Below are 18,466 nucleotides of genomic sequence, written 5' to 3'. Positions count from 1 at the left end.
CGTTTCAAGCTCCCGTCAGTACAAGACAACAGCGCAATGAGCAAGCAACCCGGGACCTGCAGATCCCAGGTAATCACAAGGTCATCAGTTTCCCCTAACAATTCTGGTTTTGACATGAGACTTGCCAAAGTACCTGAAAGCAGGTCAGGAAAGTAACAAATACACAGTTTAGTGTTACTTCAGCCACAGACTACTGCAGCATGAGCATTATTGTATGAACTATGTATATGTAGTCCTTGCTTGCTGTCATGGCTATAGTCTAGTAGGATGATGTGGTTTGTTTGAGCTGGGTAGGAAAAGAAAGTATAGCTTATTTCTTAACTGAAGAGAGTACAACCTGCTGATAGATGGAGAGCATGAAAGCTGGGCTTTGAAGTTACAGGCAGTAAGCGCAGAGAGTGAGTGTTACAGAAGATGTTTTTCGCTAGCTAAGGTCCGCTGTACGGGTTTCTGCGCATTCTGCCCCTAACTGCACCCCTTGCATGGATGGAGGGCCCAGAAACAGTTCCAGAAAGGAGAAGTTCAGCTTTTGCTAGCCCCATCCTACCTGCACAGCCACCACAAACAGGACACTCTGTGCTGCCAACACACTTGCTGCAGAGGGAAAACCCCGTTCCCCTTCCTACAGCCTCCAACACGTTTCTGCACAGCCAAGGCCACTCAAGGCAGCATCTTACACTTGCCACCAAGCTGGCAGCTATCACCTTCCACTTCAGTCACTGGCCTTGTAGCAAACTGCTGGGCAAACAGTATTACACTGACAACTACAACAGGAGCTTGGTGTTAGGCCTGGGTCTCCCAGGCCGTATCTAACTTAGCAAGCAGTGCAACACACTAGGAATAACCAAACAGCTGGCGTCACGTCCACACGAATGGCTCACAGGGTTAGTTCTGGACGAGCTCTAGTCCGGTCTTGTGGACCTCATGCGATGCCCACTCTAATCAAACCAAGGGCCAGTACAGATGTTTGGCAGACAGTAGGCTCTTTGCCACTACCCCTGTTCCCACTCAAAGAGTATGTTAGAGCCTGCCCAGCCCCTGTAATGAAAGTGCAAGCACTTCAAGTTCGTTAAGCCGTATAACACTTCTGTTTAGGGCTAAAGGCCTTGCTGGCACCTAATTAACACACAGACTTTGCAATTCATTGCACAGCAAGACTGCAACACAACCAGGTATGACATGGCATTAGTTGTCCTCACCCCAGCTCTCCAAAAGGCCCTACTCCAAGTGGCATCAGGAATCACTGTGGTGAAAGACAGCAGCTAGAAGCCTGCAGTGGTCCCAAGCACTAGCCAGCAATTTTGTACAGCCCTTGTCAAGCAGCAACATGCAGGAAAGGGTTTGTCAGAAACACCTTCTTACCATACTTTCTTACATTTGTTGTCCATGTTTTAATAAGCTTCCTCATTCTACTCCCCATGGGGCCAACAAGACATGTTTGGGCAGCTTAGGTTAACCAAGTCACATATAAAAGAAGGTATAAATTTAAGCTAATTTAATGGAAATTCACAACAGTAAAGGTCTGTCACAATTTAACACTAGCTTTCTGCTTTGGTCTACGTCTCAACCCACAACTAAAATACCAGTTACATAGTAATGTTAAAAGCAACTCATATATATAACTATTTCTGTAGACTTTGTTTAACCTTTCCTATACATTTTGCAAAGCCCTCCAAGAGATATTTCATCCAGGTAAAGCTTAGCCCTGAGTTTTGTCAGTTATGTAAGAACAGAATTGATACAGAGATTCAGCTGAAGGAGCCAAAAAAGGGAGAGTATGTGGTGTCCTCAGGGACCATGGATATATACCATGCCTACCACAGTATCAGTCCTGCAGGCACGGAGGCGTCTTAGTTGACAGAAGAGGTTTCCTGTCACATCACTTTGTACTGAAATGTTTAAATTTAAATGCAGAGTGCAAGACAGAGCAGCTTGTGTGTGAAGTCAAGCTCAAGAATATTTCCATTACTACTGATATAAAGGCTTTATAATCACTTTATTTGAAACATATTAGCTTGGATTTTGTCAAAGTAATTTACACAGTGCAAGTATCCAGTACAGAGAGGGAGAAGATACAACTCTGAGTGAGGTACGCAGTACATCACAGGAAACAATCAGTTTCCCACACTCCAGCGTGAGATTTGCTAAGCGGCTGCTACACCAAGAGTATGTACGGCTGCTGGATCCCATCTCCTTTAGATACTATGTCCTAAATGCACTTACCACAACTTCTCTCCTAGGAAGATACCAAGAAACAAGGCTTTGCTGTAATTCTGCTTTTTGCCCATTAAGTCCCCTTCCCCACTTAGGCACTACAGAAAAGGCTGACTAATTTAAAAGGGCTCTTTGTGACCGAGAGTCACTATACTGCCAAAGAGAGGAAAGAGTGCAGGGACTCCCAGAAATCAAAGGCAGTGGTTTGTGATCAGCATACAAAGACAAAGGCAGTTGATGAGAAAAAAGCTCTGCTCATTTCCACTGCCCGATCACCAGCCGCGCATGTAGTTAAGAGGGAGCTTTGTTCCTGACCTCCGTCCACAAATAGGTTAGATTCGCTGCTGTCACTATCTATCAGTCTGTGCACACAGCAACAGCAGTGTGGACAGTATATGATTTACCCTTCCATGCTGTCTTATTTAACAGTAGCTTCCCCCTGCAGACAAGCCCTTCCTCTTCCAGTTTCAGGAATGCATTCCTTTGGTGTTCAGCCTTTAGAGTCCACGTGGAGAGCCTGCAAATGCCCATGATGAGAGCACACTATCTGCCTCCAGGCCACTAGCTGTGCGGCCAACATCCACACAGAACAACAGCCTGGGCAGAGCGCAGCTGGTGGCAGACGTCGAGGACAGCTCGGCTGGATTCCAGAAGCCAGTGCAACTTCCCTTCCACAATGAAAAATGGTAATTAAAAAGCTTTCCCTTGAGAAATAGTTTGTCTCAGTCCAACACTGACAGCAGAGAGCTGGTGACAGGGAGAGCCAGTCCATAAATGAACATTCTGTGCTATAGATTTCATCTCATTCCAGTCTTCCCTGAGAGATATGTTTGTCATCCTTTTGCACAGACTCACCTCTGAGTCTGGGCCTCACATTCTTCAGGAGCTCGTCATGAACCAGCCAGAGCACTCCCTGCATTCCCTCTCTCCTTGGGGGAAAGCACTTCCTCCTGCAGCCAGCCAGCCTGGAGCATTTCAACGACGCAGAGGTGACAACACATCCACGCTGCCTCTGCTCAGTCACTTCTTGCCCGGTTCCATGGAAAAAGTCTTCCTTTCCAAGAAGCTCATCACCAAGTTCCCACATCTTCTAAGCACAGTGCTGAGCAATATTACTAGGTAAAAGACTTGACCAGGCTTACCATATGATCAACTCCGCATGCAACGTCCACCACCTCACCGGGTACAGTCACCTGTATCAGACACACAAGAGTGGATTATTTCTCAAGCTGGCACTCTGCACCTAACATTTGTTATTTCTCATCCTTCCTCTACTTAACATACATGCCAGTTCCTTTCGCAGAGATTTGCACCTAACAAAGTGCCATCTTGAACACCCAGAGAAAGCAAGATTCAGCACCAGGCATGCTTGTGCGTTGAGCTGTGAAATGCCATGAGCATACTAGTAGAATATTCCCTTTCTCCCCTCACAGAAGGGCATAAAGCTTTTTGAAGGACAGAATGAGAGGTCTAACCAGCAGACAGCGAGGAGACTGTAGCTTCAACCCATCTGTTCAGCAGTAGAAACCGCATGACTGAACAGAGCATAATCCAGACACGAAGAGGATCTGCCCAAGCACCACAAGGATTAGCCTCTTCTCTCACAGCAAGGACAGGCAGAGCATAGTTGAGGTTTTTGTCTCTGTCCAAAGGCAGTTTTTGCTTCGATGATAAGCAGACCCAGCACACTCACTAGTGTAATTATAGCTCTTTCACTTAAAGTTGACTTCAAACTAAAGGGAAACAGAGGCTACAAGCAGCAAGAGGCCAGTTCTTCCTTAAGCATAAGGAAGTGCAGAGATGGCTCATTCCAGAGTGGAAGGTTAAAGACAAGGAGCCTGGTGACCGCTCTTGTTTTGATACACTGCTGTAGTTATGCCAGAGAGGAGTTGGCCATTTGGGGGAACATACTCCTCACTGTCCACTCTTAGGAAAACCCAGGTGTGCCATGCATGGCGAGTCCAAAGAGAATCTACTCAGCCACAGCAGTGCAATTTTAGGCAAATGCTCCAGAATTGGTCTTTTTCGTTCCTTTTTAAAGGAAGGAGAGAGCATGCCAAAGAAACATCCACTGAAAGTTCAGACACGCAGAAGGGGACTCCAGGGTGGTCCAACTGATTGCCTGCCTCCTTTCCTACTTGGCCTTGGAGGAGACTGGGAACATCTGCTAGGCTGAGTGCTGAAACCTAAGAGTCAAACACTCTTCTACACCCACAGAGTCTGGCTCTCAAAGCCATCTGAGAGAAGGGAGTGGAACCGGAAGCACTGCAAAACAGCTAAGAAAACAGCTCAGGGGCTAAGTATCTCCTACTGAAATGACACGCGGTCAGCCCAGTGACCCACCACCATAGCCACTTGATTTGCAAAAGGAGCAGGAGAAGGGAGCCCACTGCTATATGGACCCACTTCCACAGTGGTCTGACCACCACAACTGAAATGTTCACCTAATTTAAACGTGTAACTCAATTCTTATGGGTCACAGATGACCAATACTGGCTGTTTTCTTAGCAACACATACAAGAGCGAAATGCAGGCTAGAGGGAGAGGAAAGAAGCAGTAAAGAGTAGCAGGCAGGAGACTGGGGACAGCAGGCAAACGAGAACTGTTCAGGAATGATGACATGGCACCAGCTTTGGCTTTTGGATCTGAAATTGTACTGAACAAGCAAAACCAGAAGATGCAGGAATTTACAGAACACCTCCATCCCTGAATAGGCTAGGCCAGGATCTCTGGTGAGGAAAGCATTTATATAGTCATTTTACTTCCACTTTCAAAGTTACTCACCAGAACTAGGCAGCAAATGAGGTTTCTTGCCCTTGTGATAACAAAGGCTAGCTAAAGAATATACTCTTGCCTTAATGCCACTGTCCTTACCCTCCATGGGAAGTACTGGTCTTCCATTCTTCCAATTCCCAGGCATCCTCTTAGATTCTTGCCCCACACAAAGAGTTCTCCTCTGTCTGTAGGGAAAAGGAAAAAAAAAAAAAAGAGAGAACCAGGGCAGAGTCATTAAAAAGGAAGTATTTCGGTATTTCTATTTGCAATGCTGGCAAGTGTGGCTACAGGGCTTCTGGGGAGTATAAAAGGTTACATAATGCAGCATGGAAAGCCACCAAGTTCAGTTCCAAGTACAATAAATGAATTTGTGCATGGGGAAAATGATGCCTAACGAGCAGGAAAGCAAACTGTGGGCACAAGTCTTTGCTTCCCACTTTTACAACTTTTGCTTTGGAATTTGATTTGAAGGAAGAAGTGAAGTGAGTCATTTGTGTTGGAAGTTAGACAATTATAGTTAACCCATATCAGCTATCAGTACAGCAAACAGAGTAAGCAAGGTTTATTCTAATGATAACTGAGGAAAACAAAAGAAAAAAAAAAACTTGTGTTCTACAGAGCTGGAGAGAAACCATTTCTTTTAAGACCCTCAGTAAAATATGGAGATCTCAGAAGTGTTCAAATGAGCCCCATAGCAGAGAGACAACCAAAACAATCCAATAGCATAAGTACAATTTAAATGGAATACAGTTTGCAATGCTTCCTGAATAACAACAGGAGACCAGTTACAAGCACCCTCTAACCAAACTGACAGCGTCACGTATACTGCCTTCTCAACAAGGACCAAGGACACTGGTAAATTATTATTTTTGCTATCAGGTACATGGTTTTTCTGCGCTGCTGCCCTCTGCTGCCCGTTTTTAATGACCTTCAGATTCAAAACCTCCTTTAAAGGCTGGTATCAAATACACAGCGTACATACCGGAGTATCATGTCCTCTGCATGTTAAATGTGTATGTTTTCCCACCTCACATCACTTCTGAGTTGGCCAGAAGGACCAAGAAACCCTGACAATCTACCTCTGATTTAGACTCTCAGTTAAGTTTGTCCATTTACCACAAGAATTCCTAATGTTTCTAAAGTGCAACTAACTTAATTATTCTGTACAAGTAAGTGCAAAAACCTTCCTGAGTTTCCTGTTTGAGATCGTTGTCTTGTTATAGAAGTGCCACACCTTCTTAAACAAACCTGTGATTTTTAGAAGGTAAACTATGCAACAGAGCCATATATTCACATCGTAACAGGTTTTATCACAGCAGTACCTAGGTTTAGAGATCACCTAAATTCTTGCTGACACCTGTAAGTATCCCTTCCTGTTGCACTCCATCCGTGTGGTCTAAGTTTAAAAAATGAAAGATGGACTTTTAAGACTGCCCAATTAATGTGGCAATATGACTTCTCCATGACCTCAGGACTAGAAACTTACTTGTAAGTGCCGCAAACTGGCTGAGTCCACAGCGAACGTGAGCAACACGGACGTCCGGATTGAAGTCTGACCAGCCAAAGAGGCTGGGTGGGATCATCTCTGGCACTGCTGTTTCCATTAGGTTTGGTCCTTTCCCAAGGATTCCATATCCCCAGACAAAAACATTTCCTTCTTCTGCATTACAATAAGAACACATTCTGTAAGAAAGGCTGTGCTTGTGAAATTCATACCATGACCAAGAGTTAAGCAGACCTAAACAGATATTTTCCCTTCTCCTAAAGCAGTCTAGCACCTTTTGATTATTTAGAAGTAGCAAACAATACACTCCCATCCAAATTCCTTACTTTTTTCCCTAATCCATTTAAGCAGATCAAGCTTCACAGGCAAAGCTATCCTGGGGCAGAGGGGAAAGCAAACACTGTGGGCTGCACAAAATACTTCAACCTACTGTCTGATGGACAGAGGTTGAATGTTTTATCATCATTACTTTTCCCTTTGATGTATGGCCAAACCAGTGGTAGGCTAGTTGCTCTGTCTGGCACTCCGCCTGAAGTCGGGTGCCTGGGAGAAGCAGCAGTTGGACAGCATAAAACAGAAAAAATTGCTATGATTGCTAGCTCCCTTCATGCTAAAAGCTCAAGTGTCTTGTCATCACAGCAACTGCATCATATATATGGACCTCTTCTTCGAGAGGATCCTTCCTCACAGTAGTTACAATTCTACCCCTCACTCCTTTATTCGGTGACTTTCAAGCTGTGCTCCTCTGACCACTGGCAATCCAACAAAGGATTCAACAAGAAGCCCATTGCAGAGTTTCACTGTTCTCAGAACTCTCTACTTTCCTGTCCATTTAATCAAATTTATTTACATGTCAGATTTATATCAAGTCTGAAGGGCTCTTCAAGTGTTTCCTTTACTTCCTCCACACGTCCATCTTCATTATAGGCCACACATGCATTGTGTGATCAGAAAACAAGGGAACAGAACAGCAAGCAGCAAGCCTGCTCTTGTTTGCGTTAGACTCTCATGAGCACAAGTGATCACAATGGAACATACACAGCTTCCCAAAAACATATGCTGGGGAAAATACCTCTCCCAGTACATTCTTAAATCACAGCTTTTTCAGTCTCCTGACCGTCATACAGACGGTACTCCTTTGTTTCCAGTAAACAAGATGCTTGATCAAATACATTACGATCCACGTACTGCATGGCCTTGCACCGAAGAAGATTGTAAAAGTGAACTCACCAGTTAAAACAATATTGCCAGTCCCGCCACATGCAGCCTCCTTTATCTTCCCAATCTTGAATGGCAAGTGTCTGGGAACATTCACCTGTACAAGGTCGAAAGCGAGTCTTTAGAGACAAACTAATAAACTGGAACCAGACATACATTTTTAACTTGTTCTCAAGTTCTGTTTATACTTTACATGCACTGAACTTCTAACACGGATATCCTGCACTGCATGAACAACTCAAATAACACAAGATTGGGGGGAAAAAAAAACTGCGAGAAATTAATTAAGGTTGAGAGTGCCAACAAAGTTTAAAAAGTTACCAGGTAGGAAGCATACATGTAGGGCAACAAAGCTGGAAGTGCTTAAGACCTGCTTATATCCCAGGCGCTGTAAGCCAGACAGAACAGGTAAGTCAGTAAGACAACACATTTGCAAGTATTCGCAACAGACAAGATCACTAAAATTTGCTCTGTGTTGGCATTACTTGAACATTCCAGGGGAAAACGGAAGAAAATCTCTTCTTAATTGGTACGGTTCAATACAACATAAACCTACAGAGCATGACATATATAAATGCTGATCTCAGATTTCACAGCTAACATCCAGCTCTGCCATTCCGCAGTTTGGACATTATCTATATGGCACCTGAAACTCCAGCTTTGGCAAACATGCCAGTAACTTGTTTCAGGTCCCTCCAACCCCAAAAATACCCAGTCAGGAAGCTACTACACTACTTAACCTAATTGCTGTCTTCAGGCCTTGCTAGTCTAATCAGTAATTAGCCCTACATTAAGGATACATCAAAAGTAGCATGGAAAACAAAGTTACCTATTTTACCAAAACTGTACTAATGCAATGGTCTGTTCTTAGCTTTCTGCCAAGAACAGCTGAGTATTAATTAACTTTCTGACTCCATTTTCCACGCTAATTCCAAGAGGAGACCATCTGCCTAATTACCTCAGTACTACAATGCTTAGTGTCTCTCTTCCTTTCTGAGAATCTTCGGAGTGCCCTATAAAAGAGCTCTCTGTTCTTATTTTACAAGTGGCAAAATTGTAGTCCCCCAGTCTACTAGCAAACAACAGTCCAATACTCTATCCTGTAGGTCACACTGACTGAAAAATCACAAGGTGATTCCCCTTGCATGCCTTGAATAGAAATTGTAAGTGTCCAAGAAGCTATAACAAACAGTTGCTATTCCTAGCAAGTGTGCATTAAACTTCAGAAGAGCCAGAAGTGAGATCCTTTCTCAGAGATTCTTGGAACATTCAGACTTTCTCCTACAGTATTTTCATTCAGTTTTCCTCCACACTGAAGCCTAACACTTAGAAAAGGGATATAATATATTACAGTACTACAAGAAACAGTATTACCTTTTACCAGTGCACCTGTCCACAGTATGAGCAATCTCTACTTATATAGAGTTTTAAAAAGCATACAACAAAGTTCTTTGGGGACTGCTCCAACAGGGGAAGAGCAGACAAGCCACTGAGAGCTTCTGTCATGCCACAGAATCAGTTTATAAACTGTCAAAGGAGGATTTTCCACTAAATGTTGCACATAAAGTGTCAACCAACCCACTTTCTGTGGGATTTTCACAAGGAACCTTGGGGAAAAAAACAAAACATCAAGCTATGAAATTGTTGGAGTTGGCTATTTTGAAAGCTAGCTTTGTAACCAGTCAGAAGTTGATCAGTACAGTTATCTTCTGCCTTAAAATAATGAGACATTGGAACTGAATGGCAATATCAAACAGAGATTCAAAAATTCTCACTCTATTGTTTTGGCATCTTTTTATCATCAGCTACCTTCTGGGATGGGCGAGAGGGTAAGGTGCTCTCACTGTCAGACTCTAAATAGAACCACAGATTCACACAACTGTTGGTTGGAAGGGAGTGCCAAAGATCATCTGACCAACATCCTCCTCAGAGCAGGACCACCTGAAATTCTCGATTAGCCAGATGAAGAGACTGATTCCTGTCGCAAAACCAGCACACTCAGGCACTCAAGCTGGACTCCGCTTTGTTCAAAATCCCTGGGCTGAGGGAAAGAGGACAGAGGGGTGCACCTCCTTTATAACAAACTAAAACCAGGAGAAGTGGCCCAACCCTTTGCCTATCAACAGCTGGGAATATATTATACTACAGCTATACAACTGTTTCAGACAGGCTGGCTTTGTAAGTATAGGGAAAAAACAGTCTGCTAGGGGTTTATATTGATCCATACCGTTGTTAAAGAACTCAGAGCAGGAAGGAGTGAGTAATTTTTAACTCAGTGCACTGCAGCTGAACTGAAACATGTAAAAACTCATTCCCGGGCCAGCTGACCTGTGTGGTCTCTGTGACAGATGCCAACTGCAGGTATTCCGAGTTTCCCCAGCCAAAGAGGTCTCCCTCATCCGAAACAGCCAGACAACAGTCCCCATAGGAAGTGACCTGGATAATGTTTACTCCGGCAATGTCGCCATGCAGCTTAGTAGGAACACTGGTGATATTGTAGTGTCCAAGACCTGAAAGGAAAAAAGGAGAGATGTGATCAAGACATTTTTTCCAGCGATACCATGAACTACTGCCTACACAGGACCATTTTTTGTGTAATAAACCGCTCACACTTTCACTCCAAGAGAACTATCTTTCTGTTCACATCTGACCGGCTTCAGTGGACAAACAGCCACAGACACCAGTTCTGCTAGCCAAAGTAGGCAAGATACCCCTCCGCAGTCTCAGTACCAACCTTACACAATCACACCGGGGAAACAGTCTAGGCCTATATCTCTCCTTTCCTGCATGGACAAAAGTGTTTGAGAGAGGAGTAACCCAAGCCAGGCAGACACCCTGACGGGGGGAACTTTCACAAACTAGCTGTATCCTGTCTTCTGCAAGGAGAGCCATAAGTCACAGCACACTTCACAAGCTATTTAGACAACAGCAGGTGAAGCGGCAAGAGATGCTGGGAAGCAAACGCATTACATGACAAACAGCTCCCTGAACAAGAGGCCAGAACGAAGATGACAAAAAACAAGAGAACCACTAGTCTACAGTACATCTGCACAAGAGAACCAGAGGAAGAACCGAGCTTCAGGGGCAGCAGAAGGAATAAACAGTAGGAAGGGCTTAGAGGAAGTCCTCTGACAGCAGAACAGGGGCCTGGCCAAAGATCCAATGCTAACACAGCATTAGTAGTCAAAGGCCTCTGTAAGTTCAAAAGAAGGAAGCAAAAGGGACCCTGAAACAAGAGAACCAGAAAGCAAAGTCTGTACAGAACAGAGGAATTTACTTTCACATGCCATCCCCACATGCCCTCACAAGCCTCACACAGTAAAACAAGGTCACATTCTCCTCAGATTGCATGCTTGGATTGCCAGCATGGCATCTTAAAGCTCCTCTAAAAAAGGAACTAGTTTGTCTCAGTTCAGCTACACAAGGGCATTGAGAACATCTGCACATAGCTGGAAACATAGTAGCCCCTTTCTGTCCACATGTGCAAGACAAGTCTCATCACCGGCTCCGAGTTAGGACAGCTTGCTATAGTTATCAATTCACTGAAAGGGAAGTTTAGCTGAGCGCCTACCTGTTTGTCCATCAGCTCCCCATCCACACGCATACACTGCACCTTTCTTTGTTCTAAACAGACTGTGGTCCTGCCCACACACAACCTGCACACAAACGAAAAGCCAGAGCTGGTCAAGAAACATGACATGTTCAGAACCGATTTAATGAAACGTTACTGGCAGACAAATTGAACCATGACCCTCTACTACGCCTATCAACTCAGGTTTTGACCCTTCCCTCCAGATCAAATGGCTCTATGCACCATGGGGAAGGCTAACAACAGCATGATGCAACACAAGAAACAGCAGAGTTTTCTTTCTGAAAAGCAATGCTGCACCTGATTTGTTCCGAGATCCAGAACAAGGCCTGGTTAACAAAAAACTCAATTTGGCAGCCCAACATAACAAAACAGCAGAGGGTAAATAAGATCTCCCTTGGCAGAGTGCTACCACATGGCTCTCAACTCCAGCTACAAACTGCGATTGATTCCTTGCCATGCAAGCGCTCTAGGAACACATCTGTTCTCAAATTGACGTTTGTGCTGAACTTCCAACCATGTCTGCCACAGGCTTGGCAGAAATTAAAGCCAAGATTTTCAAAAGCAGAGCCTAAAAATTAGCCAGAGATTAAAGGGATTTAACACACAAGATATTGATGATCCAAGAGTACTAAGCACTAAACTGCTTTCATCAGGGAAAGAACAGGTCTCAATTATTCAACCCCCTGGAAAAAACAGCCATGAAAAGTCTAAATAGAAGTTTAGGAGCCTACTTTCAAACACAGTTAGGATGGATCATGGCTCTCTCTCATCCCACTGGCCTAGCTCAGTGACCCTTGCTTTCTAGGATACCGCATGGAACAGGAACAATGTTTCCACACACACAGTACTGCTATAGGGGTATAGAGACACCAGCCGACTGCTCCTGCGCATGGGAATACTGCAGCTGTGGGCAGAACCACTGGCATTTATGCTGCTCTGGAGTCCCTTGCTCTCCCAGAAGCTTAGCTTAGGGAAGTGCTAGGTAGTCTAGGTGGGCGCTCTCAATAGCTCACTTTTGAAATGAGACAGACAAAATTCAAAATAAAACAGTTCCAAAGTGACAGAAAAGTACCCAAGGGGAACAAGAGCAAGAGAGAAGTACAGGAAAAGATGACATGTCAGAACAACCTCCCTGTCGTGCAGGTGTTAGCTAAGTAATCAAGCAAGTAAGTGCTGCACTGGCATTCCCATCAAATTCTTCAGTAAATTCGGACCCTGCGTTGCCATTTGCAACTACTCTGCAAAGCCACGGAACAAAAAGCCATCTTGTGCTTTATATAAGCAACCATAGAGTAGCTCACTCCTCACTTCAAAAGGCTTCAGCTAAGTGATCTGTATCCTGATTTTCTTTTTAATTAGATTCAGAAGATTCTCTTACCTGGACAACTCTGCTGTCAAACTCCTTCAGCTGATGAATTACAAGGCTTTCACTGGACACCATCAATAATGACCAGAAAGAGAAAAGGCAACACAAAGGATTTCAGAGGATTGCAACTGAAAAATGTGAAGGTAGATCTGCCTTTACTGAAAGCCACTTTGCCACTACAAGGAGAGGGAATTCTCTCATATATTCAGAGAACACAGTTTCACTGTACAAATACCACAGAAAGGAGGAAAGTAGTTTTTCATTATCTCATTTAAGAAATTGAAAACTCATTTTTTAAATATAACATTTCATGGGAATGGGGTGGGGGGGGGTGGTGGTCCTCAAACACATTCCCTAGTCTGGAATGAGCACAGACATTAGATAATACTGCTTCACCTATCTAAAACACCACGCTTTACTAAAAATCTTTCTGCTTGTTGTTTCACAAAGGAAAAAAACATATGGTGAGGCAGAGTAAAGCAGCACCATGAATATCCACTGGGGAAAGCAGTAATGCACAACAGAAAACTGAACAGTCCTGAAAAGACTGAGGAGCCAGCTGACCGGACAGATTTCAATCCCAAAGAACAAACAGAATAATGTTAGTATCCATTTCATTCATTCATAAAAATATGAATTCTGAACAATCCAATGACTAACTTCAGCGTAAAGATGAAAATGAACTAGCTAAATTACAGATATTTTCTTGCACTTTACAGGCTCCAAGTCTTGTGGATCACACATAGTATATTCACACAGCAATCAAGTTCTGTTTAGGCCCTATTCAGGGAATCAGTAACTTTCAACATATTATTCCCATTCTCCACTTATATCACTACTGTGTTACTGAGCATTTTAAAACCTTGCTTTGGTGTGGCCCATGAAACCCTGTAAAGGAAAAGCATTGTTATAAATGTTTTCTCTCACTTACAGATTCAAAGGTATTAAAACTGATTCAGCACAAGGACACCTCTTTCACGATTAAATGGCATTTCTAACCCACCCTCATAAATAGCACTCGCACACCCCCTCTGAAAGGCTAAGGGGAGAAAGAGTGACTACTAATGCTAATTATCTCAGGCTATTTAGGAAGGTTGGGTTTGCTTACTATGCTCTATGAAAACAGTCATGTGCTGATGTCTTTTTGTATTTTGCGAGCACGGCCAGAAGAGTGCTTGTGCCTTGCTTAGGTTTAAAGCCAGACCAACACCTTACAGGATGCCTGCATCATATTACCATCATATTTTTCCCTCTTCCAGGCTTTTCTGAAGGATTGTTTTAGCAACAATATTTTTCTTAAGAAGGTTTGGATTCTTTGGAGTCTCACCTGTAAATTTCATCTTCAACAACTTTCCTGCCACACTGTCCATACGAGTTGTTCCCCATGCTGAAGACTGAAAAACAACGATAAAATGCTCGTCTGATTAATGTTGAACCTCATAAGAGTCCCTGCACAGGTACACAAAATATTTTCATGAGGTCCTTGGTACAAAAGGTTGAACACAGTCCTGTAAAATAGACTTAAGCTTTCTTCAATCAAGTCCACTTAAATCCAAGAGACCGAATCCATTTTAGGCAACAATAACGAGGCGACATTGTTGCAGGCACTGCAGCAGTACCTGGAGCCCACTGGCCATTTCTGGGTAATTGCCTAGTTCATCCTGCCGTTGCCAAGGAGACTCACAAATAGATCAGCATTCCCACAGGAGCATTAAATCAACCAGCCAACCAGCTCTCCCAGTGATAAGCAACACCGGATCGCTCAGGACAGCGCTGAAACCACTGCACCAGAGAATTCCCAGCAAAGTCACAAGCCAATTCACAAAGAGGATCTTCTGTATAAAGGCCTATTAATTCACTGCTTTTATAAATGCTGCACTCTAGGGCTTCATGAGGGAAATAACACAGAAGTATTGGCATAGCCATCCAAAACGGAATTCAAAAACACATCTGACTGAACAGGACAAATAGCCCACACTTAAACAAGGCCTGGGGCTAGATAAACAAACCATATTTTTCAATATTAGCAGTGAAAAAGCTTCCAAAACATTTGCAGCTTGAGCCAAACAGAACATAGAGCTCAATGCAGAGTTATCAGCTCAGGGCTCTCCCTCTTGGAGCAATCCCACAAGGATTAACAGTTACCTGCGTCACATTTACAGTACAGACAGCCAATCTGGCATCCAGTTTTAAAGGACAGAAGACAATCTTCTTCAGAGTTTTTATGAAAGCATAGATTCAGGTGTCCCTTGTCACCAGCAAAAGGGATACTATACCTCCTTCACCATCTGTCAGGATCAGGGAATGGGCTCTCCCACAGGACACCTGCAAGACCCGAGTCTGCTGCGGCTTCTCCAGTGGTAATGCAATTGGAGATGGTTCCAAGACATATTCGTAGCCTTTAGCTTAAAAAAAAAGAGAGAGAAGTTAAAAAGTCAGTACCTTCCACAATGCAGAGTAATCATATGTTGCAGGTTATTTTGTAGACATTGATTCCTATTTTGTTACAGAAGCAGACATATTTTAGAAAGCAGGGACACTAGTCCAAGTAAAAGGGTGGCCGGGATTCATCATGGGGAGGAATAGACTAAAAACAACAGTGATGCTTGAAACCAGCAATCACTGCATAGACAAAAATCCACTATACCCAGGAGCTGCATGGTATTAAGGCTTCAGGTGGCTGGAAGCAAGAAATCTAGGCTTTCAGCATATGTTTGACTACTTGGGTGAATTAGGCTCTATTACTAGGGAGCTTAATGCTAAGCACAAACTTAACTACTCTGTGGAACTGGGGATTTTGCGAACAAGGTACAATAGCAAACAATCACAAAAGGACAGCATGAAAGGTGAACAAAAAGTCTTAGAGCTTCATCTTTAAAGAACAGCAGAGTAAAGGCCCTCTCTGAAAAGGGAATGCAAAAAGCAGAAGCTAGCATGGCTCCACCAGAGATCAGAGATCTAAGATTTGGGATAGAAAGTGAAAGGCTGTACTAGAAAAAGCAGATTTAGTAACACAAAAAGAATATGCAATCAGTTACGGTCAACAGGGTTAGGGTTAGGGTTAGGGTTAGGGTTAGGGTTAGGGTTAGGGTTAGGGTTAGGGTTAGGGTTAGGGTTAGGCATAGGGGGGGGGGGGGGGGGGAAGAACAGCAAAACGCAATTAGCACTAGGTAAAAGGTTAAGGAGAGATGAAGAGCTTTTATATGTATATCAAAGCAAGCCACTATAGCAAGTGCAAGCAAATCCCAGAGGATTCTGCTCACACGTAGTAGTACTTTAACTAGCTCTCACTGTCTTCAGTTGAAAACAAACAGAAACCCTGCACATTCCCTTTTGCAGTAAGACACTAGTTGATGTGAGGACACACATCACAACTGGCTGTCTGAAAACGGTGGGAGCCTGCAATGCAGTACAGCAGGAACTGAAAGGCAGCAAAGTTTGGATCTGCCTGAAGAGACGTAGAAGTCACAACACAAAAACCTCTTTCCTCTCTCTCTTTTCCTTAGAGTACAGCCACACAAGTTACTGAAGTCTGTGGTACTGAACTCAACCATATCATCGCAGATTGTATCAGCAGGATTTTAAAGTAAAAAAAAAAAAAAAAGACAACAGTGTGACTAAGGCAGGGAAATATATGAGAACTAGTAGTAGTTTAGCTTAGAAACAGCTGAGTTTGGAGCATGAAACACAATCATCTACAAGTCAGAAGGCTGTAAATGCACCTGAAAATAAATCATCTGGCAGGGACACACTGTTAGAACTAGCAGGTAACAAAACGAGGCTGCAAAGCTGAGTAACAAGCATCATGTCCAACAGGATGCTTGTCTGCGGGAAGTCAAGTATGAAGCAGTAGCAATCCCACTGATGCGCTCACCACTTTCAACAGACCATGCAGAACACTGTACACTCCCTCACTTCCAAGGATTTGAACTGCATAACTATTTAACCTGTTTTCAGGTTCTCTGGCAAAACTAGATTTGTAGGTCAAGAAAAAGACAGAACACTCCCGAGACATCAGTAGTTACAGCAATAGGAGAGAGTTAAGAAGTCAAATCTTCAAAACCAAAAGGAAATAAAATAAATGGAAGCTTCTGTGCAGCTGCCGTTTAAGTACACACACGAACCCTTGGAAATCTATACAGTATTCTGGCAGCAATGCACTACAATAGCACCACTGAAAACTGTAGCCTCCCGCATAGTAGCAGTAGGTTTCTTTTTGTTCTCCTCAAAGCTATTTATTCTCTGGCTGGTGCCAGATACACTATACCTTAGTGGATTATACTCTTTCCCTATAGAGGGAAAAAACTGTTTTTAACATAGTTTTCCCTAAGTGGTTAGAGAGGCAATTTTTCAAAACATAACAAGCTTTTTACATTTAGAGACTAGAATTCTACATGGGAATGAATTTCATATTTTTCTTATCTGCCTTAGGAGGAAGGTGACAGCTTCCAGCACAGAAAACATGTTCTAAAATGTGTATGACACACCATATCCAACAGACATTTGCAGAATAAACAGTTGTTTAAATTTCCGCTACATCTGGAGAAGAGTGCAGCACACAGAAGAGAATCATATCTGGACCACATATTTACCCACCACAAACACAACTAAGTTCTGAAAAAGATTATTAAAAAAAAAAAAAAAGCCAGCGCACAACCTGCACCAAAGCTTCTTGCATATTTTTCATATCTCCTAACCCAAAGTTTCCCACACCACATGTATCCTGCCGTGCCATCCTGTAAGTCCTTACAACACCTCAATCCTTACTTCGATCTCTCATGCTTCTCTGAAATCCGAGCTGGGAATCCTTGTTGAGGCCCATGCCCCATACTTTGGTAATGTCAGTGGTAGTAGAGGACAGCAGCGTGAATCCATAACCACAGGCGGCAGAAGATATCTTTAAAGACAAACAACAGAAACAACAAAAAGAGCGTTCAGTTATAAACTACTGCTTAGAAAACTGAGTCTTACACTACATTATTTGTTCATTGACATTCATCCTTATTTAGACCACATCCAAATACGGCCCAAATTCATGACCAAGTAGCATCTTTACAAAGATGATCATAAACATTCTTTAGTGTTAAGCACAACGGTCTAAACACAAGTTTGGCAATGCTGCTTTGGGTTGTTGTTTTTGTAGGTGTACATCTTTAATCTACTTTTGGATTATTTTGGACCCATTCAAACACAACAGCAAGACCTATTTACTGATCCCCAGTAGCAGCGGATTAAGAAAAAAGAGAGACATTAAGGGAAAACCTTTAACCTGTTTTACTATCGCTCTGCTTAATAAAGCCCAGGATAAAAGCTCTGGCCTTCTTTGGGTCGAACTGCAGAGCATGATGTTTGAAACATGAAGAAGAGAGAAGCTAACAACGTTGTTTTCAACACGAGCTTCTAATTTTTCCAGGGCGAAAGGGGCCCTGCCCCCGAGCCGCAGGTCTGACCCCGGTTCCCCCCGGGGCCCGGGCAAAGCGGAGCCCGCACGGCCGCGGCGGGGGCACGGGCGGACCCACCTTCTCCTCCGTCTCCAGCCGGTAGGGCGTCGGCTGGATCCGCCGCGGCCTCTTCCAGCCCGCGTCCGGCTTCACGAAGCTGGGGACGCCCAGGGCGCCCGAGTGGCAGAAGCCCCACACGAAGACGCGGTCCTTCCGCTTGGCCGCCTTGCCCACGTACTGGAACACCGGGGCGGCCTCCTCGGCCTCCCGCACCTGGCGGATGCTGCGCGGGCCCGCCGCCTTGGCCAGGCCCCTGCAGAGGGGGGGCGGCGGCGGCCTCGCTCCCCGCAGCGCTC

General features: G+C 43.9%; 1 protein-coding gene across 1 annotated transcript in view; it reads right to left on the bottom strand.

Moving 5' to 3' along the window:
• Positions 1-1,977: 1,977 nt before the first annotated feature.
• RCC1L (RCC1 like) overlaps positions 1,978-18,466 on the bottom strand; it is a 17,596-nt gene continuing 1,107 nt past the window's right edge. The window contains exons 2-12 of the mRNA XM_026063637.1: positions 18,189-18,463; positions 17,437-17,566; positions 14,946-15,074; positions 13,997-14,063; positions 12,682-12,733; positions 11,283-11,367; positions 10,040-10,221; positions 7,724-7,808; positions 6,476-6,649; positions 5,089-5,174; positions 1,978-3,407 (exon numbers count right to left, since the gene is read on the bottom strand). Of these exons, the coding sequence (XP_025919422.1) occupies positions 3,330-3,407; positions 5,089-5,174; positions 6,476-6,649; positions 7,724-7,808; positions 10,040-10,221; positions 11,283-11,367; positions 12,682-12,733; positions 13,997-14,063; positions 14,946-15,074; positions 17,437-17,566; positions 18,189-18,463 (1,343 nt within the window). The 3' untranslated portion in view covers positions 1,978-3,329. The remainder of the gene's footprint in view (positions 3,408-5,088; positions 5,175-6,475; positions 6,650-7,723; positions 7,809-10,039; positions 10,222-11,282; positions 11,368-12,681; positions 12,734-13,996; positions 14,064-14,945; positions 15,075-17,436; positions 17,567-18,188; positions 18,464-18,466) is intronic.

Source organism: Apteryx rowi, unplaced genomic scaffold (assembly GCF_003343035.1).
Source record: "Apteryx rowi isolate R43461 unplaced genomic scaffold, aptRow1 scaffold_20, whole genome shotgun sequence".
NCBI lineage: Eukaryota > Metazoa > Chordata > Aves > Apterygiformes > Apterygidae > Apteryx > Apteryx rowi.
This window is presented reverse-complemented; position numbering and strand designations above follow the sequence as displayed.